Below are 19,173 nucleotides of genomic sequence, written 5' to 3'. Positions count from 1 at the left end.
CCCACCTCTGGTGGCAATGATCAGCTAACCGGGCTGAGGCGCTTCTCCCGCGGACTGTCGAGCGAGCCCCTGCCCGGGTCGGGGGTGGGGGGGCGAGCCCCGGAGAGCTGGGGGCTGAGCGGGCTCGGGGACCCTCCCCAGGACCCAGCGTGTTGGGAGCCGGCCGGCGGCTTCATGGGCAGCACCCGTCAAGATGGTTATGGACATCAACAGCAGTCACGTGTCCGGCCCCCTCCGAGCCTTCGCCCTGGAGGCTCCCCGCGAGCTGAGCAGCAGTGGGATGGTGGCTGGCTCCCTGCACCCCCGCTGGCTGAAGATCATCCAGGATGTCACCGCCAGCCCCAGCCCCGCTTCCAGCCTGGCGGCCGACAATGACACTCGCTGCGGGGAGCAGATCCTCAGCTACGGCAACATGGAGAAAGTTGTTATCGGGGCCATTCTCTCCCTCATCACTCTGCTGACCATCGCGGGCAATTGCCTGGTGGTGATCTCCGTGTGCTTTGTAAAGAAACTCCGGCAGCCCTCCAACTATCTCATTGTCTCCCTGGCTTTGGCCGATCTCTCGGTAGCGCTGGCCGTCATGCCCTTTGTCAGCGTAACGGACCTCATTGGAGGAGAGTGGATCTTTGGCCACGTTTTCTGTAATGTCTTCATTGCTATGGATGTGATGTGTTGCACTGCTTCCATTATGACTTTGTGTGTGATAAGTATTGACAGGTGAGTGCAAAAGCGGAGATGCCAACATCTCGTGTGTACTTGTGCTGTGTGTCTCTTTCTCTCTTTGTCTGGAGCTGAGACAAGCAAACCGAGTGAATGCCCCTGTTTGAACACTACAGTGGCTAGGAGAAAAATACAGAGTAGAAACATGACTCAAAGTTATTTAGCTTGATAAGTTAGCAGAGAAGAATCTTGAATGCTGACTGCAGCTGGCAGATATGTTGTATGGCAATTCCACCAGGGGTCTCTTTTGCTTGCTTATTTTTCCTTGGGAAATAACAGATATTCTCAGAGGAAAAATTGATGGCATTTTTAAAAAGAAAAAAATCAGTTCAATCATAGACTAACCTATTTTACACCCGCAGCCTATCGTTGCTAACCTACACACAGGCAAATACATGTGAAAAATGTGGACACTAAAACCGGGAGAGGGTATGTACTGACTGCAGGACAGCTTACTAGTAATTTGTTTCCAATGTTTAAACTGAGTTTATGAGTTCGATTCACCCCGAAGCTGAGGGAGAGGCAGCTTCAGGGAGCCTGCTGTGACTCCCTGATTCTGCACTGGGCCAGCCCTGACATAAGTTACAGCAGGCTATAAGCTGTTGAAATTTATGCCTGTGGAGGATCGACACAGTAGGACCAGCCTCACCCCCACCAAACTCCCTCCCTCAATATGCTGCCTGTGTGGGGCAGCAGTTGGCTCCAGCGACTTTACACCAGCTGGGATTTCCTCTCCACCCAGTGGTTTTGCCAATGGCCATTTACAGCCCTTGTGCTACCTGAGTAGCGCAAAGGGGTTAGAGCAAAGGAGAGGATCTGGCCCAAAGATATTTCATAATTTTATTTAAACTATTCGGAATTTTGCTGCTATTGTCAACAAAAACATAGCAATTTGAAACCTTGAATTAAAAGCCAGTGGATTTTAATAATCAATATATATCAGTAATAATTGCTAGCATGGATAGAGCCATAGGAACTGCCTTTTTGAAACAGAGAAGTGGTCCATTTATTTTTGTGTCCTGTCCAGGCCCGCCGACAGGGGGTGGCAAAGGGGCAATTGCCCAGGGACCCGGGTGATTTAAAAGGGCAAATTGCCTGGGCAGGCAGCAGGACTCCTAGGTACACATGACCGCTCCGGAGCCGGGCCCCACACTTTGGGGGGCCCTCCGGGCCGGTGCGGGGTCGGTCCTGGAGGTAACGGATTCATCACTTCCAGGCCCTGCCCCCCCTAAGGACGGTCCTGGCCCTGGGGCCCGGAATTCCTGTCAGCGGGCCTGGTCCTGTCTGACAGTGTACCAGCTGTTTCAGAGGAAAGTGCAAGAATCCTGCAATAGACATGTATGGATAACCTACCCTCAGGAAAGTTTTCCTCTTGACCTCCAACAATCAGAGGTTGTCTTATAACCTGAAGCATGAAGGTTTATATCTCATTCAAAACTCTTGTTTATTAATATTTGCTGTTACAATTGTGTATATTCTTGCTAACGCTGTATTGACCAATCCTTAGTAGAGTCCTCCTAAGCTCTTGAATTCAATTATATCTTGTAGAAATGAGTTCCACATACTCTTTAATGTTGAACAAAAAAGTATTTCCTTTCATCATTTTTAAACTTGCCATCTTTAAATTTAATTCTTGTGTTATGAGAATGGGTGAACAGCAGTGGCTGACTTACCCCCCCCCTTTTTTTTTTTTTACTATTCATTGCTTTGTATATCCTTTTATCCATTTCTGTGGCAAAGAGTCCCAATTTTTAAGTTTTTTCATGACTCTAATAATTCTTGTTGCCCATCTCTGAACCTCACATGCCAAGTAAGGCTGTACCATTGATATACATAATTGCACTGTGATATTTTCAGTATTATTCTTTATCCTGTTTCTTATACATCCTAACATTTTTGTTTGCTATTTTTGGCCAGTGCTGGGTATTGGGCAGAGGTCTTCATTGAGCTATCCACAAAGATACTCAGGTCTTTTCCCTGAGTTGTTATAGTTACCCTGGTGATAGTGTTATAGTTAAACCAATGATAGAAGTTATACACATGTATCAAGGGGATAATATATCCTTTTAAGATAGAATCTGGAACTAGAATTACAAAGTGATTGATTTTTAATGGACAAAACAATGAAAATATTCTCTCATTTTTTACTTTGCTTATTCCTTGTTTTGTATATTAATAAACAAATACTTGTATTAAAGCAGGATCTTTTGGTTCTTAAAGAGTTCATACTTTCCTGCCGCTTATTTCAAACTTAAAATTATAATTCTCTGTGAAGCCTGATGCCTTAACCTCTGTTTACTTCAAATCTGTTATACAATCATGAGTTGTAATGCTGTAAACTAAGGTTGATGTCAGGTAAGGAACAGCTGCAGATAAATCCTTAGTGAAATCTTACTAAATGTTTAGTAACAACTGAGAAAAGAGAAATAAAGAGATGAGCTAGAAGAGTAATTATTTTTAATGGAGTTACACTGGCATAGAAATGGATTAACAGTGGTGAATCAGGTGCAGGTTTTTTCAAGGTAACCATGAGATATTAGCGACTTTTTGGAGATGTGACGATGCATAGAATATTTTCAGCAACTAGTAATGACCAAAATTTTAATTTGAACAGCAAACTATCACCCAGATAGCACTGATCTCATGCTATCTCATTTACAGTAGAATTACCCTTTTTCATTTGTGTAAGTAGAAAGCACTTCATTTTTGGGTGAGAGGTGCATATCACTGAGTAAAACTCTATGTGTATAGTTGCAACTTGCAAATCACATGGTATGCATTATTTAAGTGAGTCAAAGAACTTTCACAAAGAACAATGGATTTGATGGAAGTGCCTGTATATTTGACCTTGCTTTAGAGGAAAAAAGCCTTCCATCCTACCCCAAAAACCTGCTCTGTGGAACGGTGTAGGGAGCATACACAGTAATCCAATTAGCTTCCCCTTGTGGGAAAAGCAAGAAGCAGGGCTTGGAGACAAAACTAACATGTTGGGCATATCATTTTTGCTTTTCTTTGTTAGAACTCTAAGCAGAAATAGCTCTTCCTGCAGCAAGTCATCTTTCCCAGAGATGAGAATCACTATCAGTCCAAGGAAAATCTTGAAAGAACTTAAGTATTTAATGAAAGTAAAAACCACAGTTTCAAACAAGCCATCCTTTTCAGTGAGACCCAGGGGACAAGGTTTGCAGTATGTGTGTGAAATTCACTCCACACACAGGGTCAGCACAATTTTCTGTACCATTTAAATCTCACTGAAAGCCCTTGTGTGCTTAGGCCTCATTTTCAGTTGTGTTAAGCAAAAGCCCTGCGAGATGCAGTCTAACACTTTTAAAGTCCTGTTGTAGCCTAGTGTGGAGCCTACACCATGGCCAGCTAACATGGCTTCAAACTGGTTAGCCTGCATTGTAATGCCTCTTTTCAATCTGTTAAGCTAATTCAGTTGAAAAACACACCCTTTTTGCCTATCGAGAAATACCCTCTGCGTGTGGTGTTCCACAGCACCATGCAAAATCCTGAAGTGTTCATTCCACAGGACCACAATGCCTTTCAAGTGATGGCATTTTATAATACCTAAAATATGTGCAGTGTGTACCTGAGAGAGCGGAACAGCTCAATGTATTTGCATAATACTTTACTGACATTCAGAGACAGTTTGTTGAAGGAGAGTTTTGATGCATATCAAATAGAAGGCTATAAGGAAATATAACTGAAAAGGTGATGGAATAATAGACCTATATGCACTTCAGTGATAGGCAATTTGCCTGTCTTACTAAAGATATGCAAGGACCGTATCCAATGCAAGATATAGTATCCAATTTGTTTTTTCACCCTCTGGGCCCACTTTTCAAATATAAGGATGTCCATACTCGCCCTGGCTACTCAAATTGACACATGAGCACATAAAATGGGTATTTATTTCCCTAAGTCCTGCTTTTAGAATTCAGATACAGGATTTAATGATGCTCCATGCGGTTACTGAGCATCTAAAATGAAACCCAGACTTTGTCTGAAGTACCTGAATAAAACAGCTGGTAAATGTTTATGCTCTAGGTTGTATTAATGCATGCTATATTAAGACTGTGCAAAGCACTTATTAAAATGTTAGTATAGTGATCACTGACACTTTACAGGCTCCACAGGGACTAGGTCAAATTAGGACACTCCGGTGAGTATCTATACAGGACTGAACTTAATGGAGAATCTAAGGTAATATCCTTGACAATATCAAACATTGGAATTTTAGGCTTTTTGCAGGCCGTATCATCTCTTCTACCTTCATAGGATGAAAACCCCACAGATCCTCATCAGGGAGTGCAAAAGTGGGCAGTGCCACCTCTATGGCATCCACCCTATATCTTGTGGAAGCTCTTCCTTGTAGGAATAGGTATCTGCCTATAGGATGGGGTGGGCTGGGTCAGAGGTGGTGTAGGGTGGAACTGGGGAAGTCAAGCATCATTCTTCCACCACTAGCCCCATGGAGATTCCAGAGCTAACTTAATATACTCACAGAGTCAATGTTAACTTTGCTAAGCACCGCATCTGTGATGTAGGAACCTGTCTGAGTGGGAGTTTTGGGGGAAGGTATGGGCTGCAGAGACTTGGCAGCATGGTTGTCCTGCAGTAAGAGGTAACCTTCCTTAAATAATACCTCTTATTAGTTGCTTTCCCCCTAATGTCTTCTCTTCTGGATCTTTAGCATATAGATTACACAAATTTATATTCCCTCAGATTCAAAAGTGAGCAAAATTCAGACGTGATGTGTAAGAGGTATAGGCTACACCTCATTAACTGGGTACGCGTCTAAGGGGAGTTTAAGTTGGTGTGGCTCAGGCTGAGGTGCCCAGTGAATTTTGCCCAATATAGCTGCACAAACCTAATTTGGGAGACAGTTAACTAAATATCTACATAAGAAGCAGCAACTTTTAGTCCAATTGAAAACCCACTCAGTTGGTTCCTTTCTAGAACTACTCTGGCTTCATGATTCTTTAGAAGTTAGTAAAATAAATACTATCATACAAGAAGAATTGTAATATTTTAACCAAACCTGCTTGAGTCATGCATGCTTTCTGGAAGACCTTTCCAATCTTTATGCTTCATCCAGCATACCATGAGTATTCTAAACTTCCTTTAAGTCACTGGGAATTTGGGGTATGCAAGTAATGCAGAATTGGGTTTTTTATTGTCACCAATATATTTATAACTTGAATAGAAAAATCTCTCCTTTCTAACAGAATTCTGTTCCTTCCTGATTCATTCATTAACACTATAAACAGATATATGTGATTTTGCAGTTACTAAGGCCACGTCTATACTAAAAAATTAGATCGACTCAGCTACATCGCTCTGGGGTCTGAAAAATCCACACCCCTGAGCGATGTAGTTAAGCTGACCTAAGACCCAGAAGAATTTTTCCATCAACCTAACAACTGCCTGTCAGGGAGGTGGATTAACTACAGCAATGGGAGAACCCCTCCTGTCACTGTACTAAATGTCTATACTGAAGCACTACAGTGGCACAGATGCAGCTGTGCTGCTGTAGTGTTTTAAGTGTAGACATAGCACCTTGGAGGACTGAGACCTAAGGTTGAGTGTCCTCAACTCCCACTGCAATCAAGTTGCCTTAGAGAAGAATGTGGATTTGCAGCCATTCAGCATGTCGGATAGCTCAGTGGTTTGAGCATTAGCCTGTTAAACCTGGGGTTGTGAGTTCAGCCCTTGAGGGGGCCATTTAGGGATTTAGTTGGGGATTGGTCCCGCTTTGAGCAGCGGGTTGGACTAGATGACCTCCTGAGGTCCCTTCTAACTCTGATATTCTATGATGTCCCAGGAACCCCATCATGCCTGGCAGGATCAGGCACAAGTATTGGAAGAGCAATATCACTGAAGGAAAGATAAAACTTCCATTTACACTGAAATTCCTGAGAGATCAATAACAATGTGAAAGGAATTAAAGAAAAAGTATATGATGGAGTAATTTCAATTATGGTATATATTTCAGCAGAATCAACTCAAAGAATTAGCTTTATCCTAAACATTATTACCATCATAAGGGCTATTCTTTCCATTTCTAAATCCTTTAAGGAACTTACTGGTTCTGAGTCTGTAAATAATTTATTATCTAGCTGATTAAATATACGGCAGTGATGTCATGCCTTAAATGGAAAAGCAGCTAGACATTTCCTCTTTACTTTTGCCATGTAGTTTACAATTTTGTTTTTTCTAATGTAGTCAATTTAAACAGAGCCACCATCGTTCTTTCTCTTCCAAGTTGTTTTATTTCTTTTTAAGCAGAATTGGTAGGGTACTGTTTAGAAACAATCTATGCCTGTTCTATTGTTTATGCTGAAAAGACAGAGCTCTCATCATGTTCTGTGCAACACCTGTGAACTATTAGATGAAGAAACTAAATTTGAGTCTGAGAGATGTGATTACTTAGACTGTAAGCTCTTTGTGGCAGCATCTGTCTTTTTGTTATCTGTTTGTACAGTGCCATTGTGATTCATGAGTGGAGTTCCTAGGTGCCACTGGACAACATATTAATAATAATGTGAAGCAGATAAACTGGTAAACAAATGCTCAGTTTCGTGAATGATGCCTTTCATACTTCTGAGGTAACTGCACCACCTCACAGAATGGCGCCAGTATATGCAATTCACCCCAGCGGGTGGTACTTCTCTTGATTTGTTTACTGGTCCCAAGGTCTGCAATAAATTCTCCCGCCTCAATGATTTGAGTTCCTGAATGGGGCTTAGTAACAATCCCTAGCCAACCATAATACAGTCCCTCACAAATATGCAGATAACCTTATTCTCAAAGATATGCCTGTGTTTGTCATATATGTTACAATGACACTTCAGGAATGAGGTTGAGATCCTACTCCTACTGAAGCCCCCAGAAGTTTAGTCAATGACTCCGTTGTGAGCAGCATCGGGCCCTAAAGCATAATCTGTGTCTTGTGATTGCACAGGGGAAGGTGAGAAAAAAATTAGGGATTAGGGATGCTTAGTAGCTATTCTTGTCACCTGTCAGCTACATTTAAGTACATTAGTTACTATAAAAAAAACAGACTACTCAGAATGGGGAAAGCTGCAAATTTTCCTGCACTTAAGAGTCAAAAGATTATTGGGAAGGCTTGAATGCTGCAAAGTAGGTGGGATTATTGGATCAATTGCTAATGGACATTTTCAACAACATAATTTTGGATCTCTACTTTTCATTGAAATCAGTTTGTTGCATTTTCCATCTGAAAGTAACTACTGATGCTTGCTCCCACATGGATATATATTGTGGCTTAAATTTTAACAAGTGATTAGTGATATCAGGTGCCCAATTTTTGGGTGTCCACTTCAAAAAGGGCCTGGTGTTCAGCACGTGGGTACTGTGCATTTCTCACAATCAGGCTCCTTTTAAAGTGGCTGAAGCGGAGCCCACAAAATTACCTTGTCATTTTTGAAAATTTAAGCTTATGCATATTAAAAAAAAAAGTTTGTTCCCCAGTTCTTTTACCAGTCTGAGAGAAGGGAAGATTCCAGCTGTTGCTCAGTGCCCAGAAATTACTTTGATGTTAAAAAGAGGAATATATTTCCAAATAAAAAAAAATTGCACAATTTATTTCAAATCTGTCAGTCAATTTAAAGGATGTGTGTAATTCCCGGAGACATTGGAAATGGACTCCCCTCTTGGTGGTCATAGTAAAGGTTTCCATGAAGACATACTGAACGTTTTCTGACTTGACAAAAAGGCTGTGACTCTATAGAAAGCTTTTGGGTTTTATTCTTCTTAAAATATTTTAAAGTGTAGCACAGACACGTCTTTTGGAGCCTAAGCATCAGATGGAGACTTCCATAAATACAGGCACTGAAAATGCAGGAAATATTCAGATGTGTATAATGAAATTAATCGGTACATTTGCATTGATCTGTATTTTCTTACAGTCCAGTAAGTGTTTCTTTAACTGAATCAATATTATTATGGTATGGAATATCAAGCCATTTCTATGTTTGTCAGCTTATGAACGGCAAAGTGATTATCTTCTATGAGGTTTGTGTAGGATAGAAAAAATTGCTACAGTTACCAATGGTGAACTGCTCTATCACAGTGTCTTACACAGAAACAGAAGTATTTCCACAAGGAAATAGTTATAAAGCTTTTATTGAATAATTTTCTACAAAGACATGACTAGTATTCATGTGGAATTTGGAAGTTAGGTATGGTGATAAATGTTTTACCCCTTTAAAGGAGTTCACTGGTATTGTTAGGATTATTCTTGCAAATGCCACATTGTACCATGGAACTTTGTTGTGGTAACTTCAGTGAGATCCAAGTAATAGAAAATCCAGTATAACAGCATCTTGGTATTGTATATGTGAATGTGTTCTTCAGATACAATTTGTTAAAATCCTGAGGTTTGTGGTAGGTTACTTTGGGCCCAATCCTGCATTCTTATGTACCTGCAAATTCTCAAACTGTGCAAGGAGTACAGGATCAGGGCCTTAATGATAATAGATATTATTGGGACTCCAGGCATATTTTAAAAGGAACAGTTTCCTTATGGCGTGTACAGGGAGGTTTCTAACAGCAGTTAGTGCCAGTATCATATTGCACGCTTGATGTTACTATGGGTCAGATTTTGCCACCTTAGTCCATGACTAATTGTAGTACTACTTATTAATTAATGCCCAACCTTATTACATAGGAGGGCCACATAAACCTAAGTACAACATTGTGTAGGCCAAACAGATTCTGCATATTTTAGTAAGATTTAAAGTCACCTGTATTGATTTATATTTTAAGTTCATCTTGTTTCGTATGTATTTAGACATACTGTACATAGAAACAACCTATTTACACACTTGTGTAAACATGACAAAATGCTAATGAATCAGCCATTAGTATATTTTGTTGAAGCAGGCCGTGGGTCTTATGAAATACTCTGTTGGGCCGTGTACAGCCTGTGGGCCATAGGTCGAGCACCCCTGATAATGTGTTAGAGCCTAACTCCAGCGGGAGGAGTTCTAGGAGTTCTACCTACAGGCAGTAACTAGGTAGATAGAAGAATTCTTCCATCGACCTACCACTGGCTATACGTGTGTGTGTGTGGGGGGGAAGTGGTTAGATCAACTGAAAGTGTGGATTTTTCACACCCCTGAGTTATACAGCTGGGTTGACCTAACTTTTTAGTGTAGACCTGGCCTAAATACCACAAGCCGGTTGGGTCCCACTGAGCTAAGCGTTCTACAAACACATAATAAATGACAGTCCCTGCCTCAGAGAGCAATTTAAAAATGCACACAGTAAGATAATATCCATAGTATCCAAATAAGGAGGCACATTTTGTCTCTGTATATTTGTTACATCACCTGTGACAGCTTATCTGATGGATGCCATTTATTTTGTCATAAACAGCTATTTAAAACAGCTCTAAACTGACGGAAATCAGTAAGCAACAATGGGCCTGACTCCATCTGCTTTGAGCTGCTGAGCAGTGGAAAGCTGCACTAAAGGGGCAACCAAAGATTCCTCCAACAGAGGAAAATCGCGGGCTAGTTTTGTGCCACCCACTTCTCACCATTCTTTGTAGGGGGCTTGTTAGAGGTGAAGAGGACCAAGGAGAAGGTGGTGTACACAGAGTATGTGGTGCTCCACCTGATCGCTGACTAGCACAATGGTCCCAAAGAATTGCTGCAGCTGGTATAATTTAGAGCAGCCCTTAGGCTGCTCTAAATTACCCCAGGAGCTGATTTGGTTCCTGCATGGCCCAGAATCTGGGTAGTGGAAAAGGTAGTTTAGAACCACCTCTCCCCCACTGTGCTAAGTTAGGATCTTGCCTGCTATGTTTGAGTTTGGAGATCTCTGAAAAACATTTTGCAGCTAAAGGAAAAGCTACGCATTGAATCTTTCACTTTAATATTAAAGGAGGCACTTCAGTGAGTGTAGCCTGTCAAAAGGCAATTGCTACTTAGGGAAAAGTCTGAAATGTGATTACAAAGACTGAAGTCTGTACAATCAGTTTACAAAGTGTGCAAATTCTAAAGCATTGCTAAACTTTTGTAATTTTAAAAAAATAACGACAAGTGTTTGGAAAAGTGAAAACAAAAAATTCACCAGTTGTAAAAGCTGCTACTTCTACTTTCTCCTATAACTTCAGAAAGCAGCAATGTGTTTCAATGATGATTGTTCTGTAATAGGCCTGTGCCTACATAATATAAACAAACATATATATCATCACATACTGTCAGGAGTAGAGAATGCTCAGGCAGCTCAAAACCTTAGTGAAAGTTCTTGCTATTATGATAGAGAACTCCCCACTAGAGAGAAAGTTAGATATGTCAGGACTCAACACTTGGAGGTAGTGCCTTGTAGAAGATCTCACATTTTGCACTTAAATACTGTTTTAGCTGATTACTAGATGTGATCTACCCTTCTCGTAATGTGCTGGAGCCGATGAGCTGCAAACAGATTTCTGTTTCAAATGTTACAGAGATGGTCCTTTTAGAAATGCTTAGAGATTGATAGGTAACTGAACAGGTTAGGGGACTTCCGATTGCTGTTTGGAAGTGCTTGAATAGGGCAAATAAGAATTCTGATATATGTACCCAACAGTCACAATTAGCAGAACTATTAACAATCTCTCAGCACAAAGATTAAACCTTCCCCATGATTTAAAGCTGACACACTAACTTTTGACCCACATTTGGACAGATTACAGAAACTAGACACAGCTACATTGGGGTAATAGTATCTTGACTCCATTTTGACGGGAGTGTGTGTATTTAGATATCATACCACATGTGGGAATTATTTACAATGAACTTGACTCACCAAAACCAAACACAATGAAAGTTCAGTCAGAGGAGTGAGTGTACCCAAACCCATCTCTGTTTTGGAGCTCCTGAGATTTCACGGGAGTATTGGCCATACCAGGTATTTGAGGAGGATGGCTGATGTAGACTGGTTCAATTCAACTCACTGTTCCCTTCAGTCCATTCTCTCCTTTGTCCTTTTGAGACAAAGATTTTGGAGCTGGCTGTCAAGGCGATAGGAACTGTCCATTTTCTTGCATCTCCTCAGAGGAGGGAAAATGGGGACTTTTCTTTCCAGAAGAGAAAGAGTTAAAACAAGATTCTTATTCACTCTCCTCTTCCATAAATGTCTCAGGCCGCTAAGCAGTCTGCAGAATAAATAGTAATTCTGATCATTCTACTTGCCAGTCCACAGTTGGCACATCCAAGAGAATGGCTGCCTGTTTGGCAAGTTCTCAGTGTCCCAGTCCAGGCCTGCGTGATCCCATGGTAATGCTTAATCCTTTATAGCAATGTTGTAAATCTGAATAGACAAGAGGCTGCTGGCTGTGCATTTAGGCACAAATTGTGCTCATGGGAAGGAGGCAGAGAGGGAGTGGAGCCAGAGTTGGACCAGAGACAGAGGGGGAAGGAAAAGTCTGACATATTTCTAATGGAGCGCCAACATCAGGTCAGCAAGAAGTGCCAATAGGGCATATTGGCTATACCAGTTTAATTCAGTCCCTGAGACTTAGAGCTAGATCACAAACCTCATGTGAATATTTGCTCTCCAAGACAATAACAGAGATAATGCAGAACATCTAATTTTCCTTCTGTGTGTTGCAGGGAAAGCTAGATTTAGTAAAAGAAGAGAATTTCAGCCACCAGAGAAGGGCAGAAGGGATTAGGTACCTATGTTTTACTTGTCTCTGTAATTCTGAGGACTCCTGTGAAAGCAGTCTATAGGCTTTCTGATACATACTGCTAAATAAGTCAACCTTTGAGTTTTGAAACTGAACAGTTGTCATTTTCTACAACCATTTGAAACGATTTTGCCAAATTTAAAAAAGTCTCCCTTTGTACATAAAACTAGTATCATCATAAAGCCCTGAGTGAAAAATTAAACAGCTAGAGCGGTAAAGTTACAAGATCACTTACAGCTGATTATCACTAACAATTAAATAAGGAGTCAAATTTCACCTTAACACACACAACTCCTGTTGACTTTAGTGGGAGCTGCGGGCACATATCTGAGGGAAGAATTTGTCTCTGTCCGGTTATAATATGTCAAAGGCTTTGGTTGTTTTGTCAGAAAATTTCACACAGGACATCAATTGTCCGGTACTCTTTGTATCTGTACATGCAAAGATAATTAATCATTTCCACCACTAAAAAGTTCCCTTGGTGAGGAATCCATAGAGATAAAATTACAAGCAGTTGCAGAAATATTAAAATAGAAAGATAAATCAGAAAGTGAGTCATATCTCAGCAATAACCCACATTCCTTGGCTGGTGTTCAAGCAAGACTGAAAGTGCTAATAGCTGCAGTAGTGCTAATATACAGAACTGACATCTTAAGAGCATTTTAAGGAAAGATAAATCAGTGGATCTAATCACAAAGAACTGCTACATGTAGACAATCAAACTGCCTTGGAGCAGAGGGATAAGATTCATGAAACTATTACAATTATGCATTGATATATTGCAATTTAACTGAATAAAACAGTTTTACTAACTGAAGAGATGAGTACTCAAACAATAATAATTACTAGTATTTGACTTAGAAAAGTTTGCAAATAACTACCTTTGGGCTGGATAATGAACTATAAGCCACAAGCAAGGAGTAGTGCATCGTTCTGTTGTCTCTGGAGCAGACTGGGAGGCAGACTGTTCTTGAGTCACATTCTACCACTTCCTACTGGTCTCCCCTGCTACAAGGGGGAAATGCCCAGCCCTAGGCCTAAACCTAGCACAGCCTACTTCCCCTAGTGCACTAGTGTAACTCTGCAAGTCGGCACATTGTGTGAGGCAAAGCCAAGGCTCTGCTCTGTCCCTAACCACTCCCGCCCATGAGCAGGGGAATGTGGCAGGTCTGCAGAGCCTACTCTCCTTTTTTTGTACCTGTGGAATAAAGAGTCATCACAAGGGAATCAGGAGGTGATATACACCCAGTGCTTAATTTGTGCCAGGACTTGCCAGGGCTGAACCCCGGCACTTCAAGCCTTGGCAGTTCACAGCCCCAGCATCTCTGGGCTTGCTGTGTCAGTTATGAAAGTAAAAAATTGCTTGAGCTCTGGCCTCTCTTTTATTACAAATTAAGCACTGCTTTCACCCACTTATTCCACTGTGTAAGCCAGGCCACAATTTAGCCCACTATGTCGAAAAAAGACCGTGGCTAGAGCTATGGCATGCAGGGCCGGCTCCAGGCACCAGTTCAGCAAGCAGGTGCTTGGGGCGGCCAACGGAGAGGGGCGGCAAGTCCGGCTCTTCGGCAATTCGGTGGCGGGTCCCTCACTCCCTCTTGGAGTGAAGGACCTGCCGCCAAATTGCTGCCGAAGAATGAAGCGGCGGCAGTGGAGCCGCCGCAGATTGCAATCGCGGCTTTTTTTTTTTTTTTTTTTTTTTTTTGCTGCTTGGGCTGGCAAAAACCCTGGAGCCGTGCCTGACGGCATGGAAGAAATCTGTATCCGAGCTTTCATTACAACAGTTGTGTTAAGGCAAATTAAGCACTGGTCATGGCAGTAGTTACGGTGGATCAAGAGAAGAAGGAGCGCTCATCTCCCACCGATGGGACATCCGAGAGACCAAAAGCTCCCTAGGGAGGCCCCAGCTGCTCTCACTTCAGATTCTTCCATCTGCTTAATCCTCATTTCACCAGCCAGTGAAGACGCAGAAGAGAGGGAACTGAACTTCAGAAGCCTGCTGTGATCTACACCAGCCTGGGCCTAAGGCATACAACTGATCCAAGAACCAGGAACCACAATCAGCTTTGTAGCTGCCCCCTCTGTGAGCCACACCCAGCGATCACTGGGCACTGCTCTGGAGATAGGCCCCAGTGTTACATAGTCTGGGGAGAGAACAGTTGCAAATAATGAATATTTTTAACACAGCTTTTAATGGGATAAAAAACTTATTGTTAAAGCACAGGATATTTTGGTGAAACCTTTTGTTATTCTGAGCCATGAAAATGCTCCTAAGATTCAACCTGGGAGATACACCATAGTTTCCTTGAGGTGATTTCTTTGTTGCCAGAAGCCTTAGCATTGAAGCTGTTTAAATATATGAAGCATAAGCTAATGTATAACTTTTAACCCAATTCTACCACCCTTCTTCCCATTGAGTAGTACTTGCATCTGGGGGCTTCTTGAGACTAAGGATGGCAGGGCTTGGCAGAATGAGAAAATATTTTCTTTAACATTTTTTGTCAACTGCATCTACTTAAGTAGCTGCATTCTGTGGTATGGCTGATTGAAAACTGCAAGACTGAGGATCAATCCAAAAAGCGCAGCTTTCTTTAATGGAAAAACAGATCCTCAAAACTATTTACCTACAAAAGTTTTATTGGCCTTTTGATTTCCAGGGGATTTACTTTAGTAACTGCAATTTACACAAAAGGGTGTTATGCATGAAAATCATCTACATATCAATGGAAGAAACTCCCCCCAAAATGATCTTTGTCCTCATTTTTCAACTGATTTTAAAAGCTATTGAAAGTACACTATACTGCATATTCCTTTGAGACAGCTGAAATTCATATAATTAATTGTCTAATGCCATGTGCTTGAAAAGGAAGTTTGCACAATGAACAGAAGTGCATGCTGTTATATTTCAGTTTATAATGAAACTTGCAATGTGCTGTCACCATATTAAAAATGTAAACCTTCAAATCATGGTGTGACTGTTGCTAAATATTGTGTATCTGGCAGCAACATATGCCAGCAGGATTCTCCAAAAACAACAGTCCTCCTTTAATTGGGTTTCTAAGTAATTTTTAATGCCTTGTTTGTTGGTAGTAGAACTAGACAATTAAATGGGTTGAGAAATGGAGAATAGTGCAGAGAAAATAGATGATCCATGATCAGTTGTTCATCTGTGCAGGGAATTACATGGGAATACATATGCCTGAACCAGGAACAGCTGGTGGTGTTATTTTGATGCAAAGCGCTTCTTTAGTAGCCTATTAAAGTGTTGTTTTGATATTACAAACAATATGGCTCCTGCGGTTGTAAAGATGCACTTTTTGCGTTAAGTTCCGGAACATTAGTTTTCATTTTTAAAAATGTCTTTGCAGTTGGAGAAACCCATTTTTAGCACAAGTTGCTTTAGCAACAAGACTAATTGCAAAATGCCGTTGTCCTGAGTAGAACAGCTTTATTATTTGCTACATTAGTTTGGTCACTAGCACAAAACAAGCTTCATTTCTTCAGAGATTATGTAATTTTCTAAGCGAATTAAAATGACCTCAGAATATTCATCTACACATAAGAAAACATAAGAACTAGGGTCAACATTTCCAAACCTGGGTACTTAATGTTAGGCTCCCAAGCTCATAGTTAGACACCTAAATAAAAGTGGCTTAGTTGTCAAAAGATGTTGAGCACCAGAAGCTCCCATTGAATGCAATTAGATTTGTGGGTGCTCAGCTGTTATGAATATCAGGCCACATGAGTGCCTAAATATGAATTTAGGAGCATAACTTATGATACCCAGGTTTGGACTTCTGTCCTAAAACTATGAGGGGAACTATTGAGAACTGAAAGTACAGTTGCCTTTTACTCCTGCATAGCCAGTGCCATCAAGGCCAACAGCTCCTGAACGTTGCCAGCCCAGAATAGGAAGAGAGAGGACCCACACTCACTGCTTATCAGTGTGATATGCAACCACCTGTGGTGGGGGGAAGATGGGCAGCCTTCTGCTGATCCTCTATCTACCCCTATTGCACCCATGAAGGTTGCTGCAGCAGTAGCCCTCACAAGACAGGTAAGAGAAGAGATGGGAGAACTGGGATTCTGGGCCCTTAAAATCCCAGTTATCTTTGAGGACATTGTAGGGCAGGCTCTCTATCTTCAGTTGCTCACAAAAGGCCTTTCCTCTTGCAACTGACAGATCAATTTTAGAAATGTCAGCTTGCTGCATCACTTGTGCAACCCATCCCACCTTCTCTTCCTGGTGATCACTCAGTCAGTGGAAACCTGTCCCTAACCTTTCTCATATGGATGTCATTCCTCAGGGCCCTCAGCTAGGGTACAGAAGATTCTCAGATGCTGCCTAAGGAAAGAAGTCAGTGGCTATATAGCACCCCTGCTCACAAACTAGTGTTTGTGGGCACAGAGCATGGATGGCCTGGAGCCCAGCAACCTCTGTCACATGGAGCTGGCCCACATACAGTTCAGTAGTAGTCTAAATTATCATTTTGCACAACTGGAGTCACAACATGGGGCCAAAACCTATCCTCCTATGTGCAAGCCCCAGTCCTAGAAGATTTAAAGCAAAAAAGCAGCTCTTTGCTCCCAGGGCCGGCTCCAGGCACGAGCCCACCAAGCTTGTGCTTGGGGCGGCACCTGGAGGGGGGCGGCGTGGTGCGGCGCTCCGGCCGCCGGGGAGAGCGGAGCCACCGTGGGCTCGCCGCCCTCCCCCGGCGCTCTGGCTGCCGGGGAGAGCGGAGCCGCAGCGGGCTTGCCGTCCTCCCCCCGGCGCTCTGACCACCAGGGAGAGCGGAGCCCCGGCCGGGCTCGCCGCCCTCCTCCCAGCGCTCTGGCCGCCGGGGAGAGCGGAGCCCCGGCCGGGCTTGCCGCCCTCCTCCCAGCGCTCTGGCCGCCGGGGAGAGCGGAGCCGCAGCGGGCACTCCGCCCTCCCCCCGGCGCTCTGGCCGCTGGGGAGAGCGGAGTCCTGGCCGGGCTCTCTGGACGCCGGGGAGAGCGGAGCCCCGCCCGGGCTCTCTGCCCTCCTCCCAGGGCTCCGGCCGCCAGCGGAGCCGCGGCGGGCTCACTGCCCTCCCCCCGGCACTCTGGCCGGTTGGGGAGAGCGGTCCGCAGCCGGGCTCGGCGCCCTCCCCTGCCACGCTCCGGAAGGGGGAGGGGGGCGGTGGGAGGCTTTTTTGCCTGGGGCGGCAAAAAAGCCAGAGCCGGCCCTGTCTGCTCCCCTACGAGAGAGGCCTTGGCTACATTTGCGAGTTACAGCGCAATAAAGCCGCCCACAGCACCGTACCTCACTCCCCATCCACACTGGCAAGGCACGTACAGCGCTGTGTCTGCCTGGCTACAGCGCTGTAGGTACTCCATTGCCCCGAGAGGAATAAGAGATGCAGCGTAGTGGCTACAACTCCCAGGTGTCAGTGTGAATGAGGAGTTAACTTGCTGCGCTGTGATAATCCTCTTATCAAGTGGCCACTCTTTTCATTGTTGTAATCAGCTCCAGGAAGTACCAGAGAGAAAAAGCAAACATTTTGCTGTTTTCTTTGAGTGAGTGAATGAGAAGCAGGGGGGCAGGGGGGTTGGAACTTGCAAGGCAGCGTGCTGACACACTCTCAGCACCGCAAAACCCACTCTCTCTCCCTCCACACTCCCTGTCACACTCCACCCCCCCCTTTTGAAAAGCACTTGCAGTCACATGAATGCTGGGATAGCTGCCCATAATGCATCGCTCCCAATGCAGCTGCAAACGCTGCAAATGTGGCCATGCCAGTGCGCTGTCAGCTGTCAGTGTGGACAGACTGCAGCGCTTTCCCTACTCAGCTGTACAAAGGCGGGTTTAACTCACAGCGCTGTACAGCTGCAAGTGTAGCCATACCCAGAGGGGGAAGCCAACTCTGGTAAGCTTCAGGTACATACTATGATTTCACCTCTGTGCAGTTCTGTATGGTGTCATGTTGTATTGTGGCATTTGGGTTCTTTTGGAAAATGATTCCAAGTGTAAATATATGTAGGAAAAGGAACCTGGGGAAAGGAGTTCACCCTGAGCTGTCAAGTAGTGGACTCTAACTGTGTAGGAGCCCAAATTCAACAAGAGAAGCAGAAACTTTAGCAGAGACCAGAGACTGCTGGAGAGAGCAGAGACCCTGGACCAGAGTCTTGCTTTTCCTTTAGGTTTCTTCCCCAGATTTGCAACTTGTGTGGAGCTGACTTTGTAGAACTTGACCTGGCAGTGGCAGGCCTAGTGGTGTGTACTTCCCTTGCCTGCCGCAGACGGGCTAAGAGCTGTCTCAAGGTGCTCACTTGGCCATTCTGAATCTAAATGGATTTGTGAATGAGATGTAGATGGGTGGGGGGATTGGTTTGTGAATAAGCATTCTGGGCGGTAACAATCTGGGCAATTAATAACTGGAACTGTAGGGTTGGCTGTATCTCCAAACACAGTGCTTGGGGTTTGCTTATGTTGTCATTAGATGTTTATCTTGTTTCTCCCAAATAAAAGGAGTTGCCTAAGGATTCCTGTGTGCTTGCAAGCAGGAAAGAAACAGCTGTAGAGGTGACCAGGCAGGTAACCTCTACAGAAAAGGAGCAAAAAAGGTTTCATATGGGAACTTGATCCAGTCATTTCATTTATTTTAAATGGAACTCCTAGGGTATGTCTATATGTACAGTGCTGCAGCGGCGCAGCTGTCCTGATACAGCTGCACCGCTGCAGCTCATGTGGTGAAGCCGTCCTATGCTGAGGGGAGAGAGCTCTCCTG

The 19,173-nt window shown here is 43.4% G+C and overlaps 1 protein-coding gene across 4 annotated transcripts in view; it reads left to right on the top strand.

Moving 5' to 3' along the window:
• Positions 1 to 19,173, top strand: part of HTR7 (5-hydroxytryptamine receptor 7) — a 60,514-nt gene continuing 41,341 nt past the window's right edge. For all 4 annotated transcript variants that reach the window (XM_065552055.1, XM_065552057.1, XM_065552056.1 and 1 more), the window contains exon 1: positions 1 to 717. In XM_065552055.1, the coding sequence (XP_065408127.1) occupies positions 194 to 717 (524 nt within the window). In that variant the 5' untranslated portion in view covers positions 1 to 193. The remainder of the gene's footprint in view (positions 718 to 19,173) is intronic.

The sequence above is a fragment of the Chrysemys picta genome, chromosome 7 (genome assembly GCF_011386835.1).
Source record: "Chrysemys picta bellii isolate R12L10 chromosome 7, ASM1138683v2, whole genome shotgun sequence".
Lineage (NCBI taxonomy): Eukaryota > Metazoa > Chordata > Testudines > Emydidae > Chrysemys > Chrysemys picta.
The sequence above is the reverse complement of the archived record's forward strand: the minus strand, read 5'-3'. Positions and strand labels throughout refer to the sequence as shown.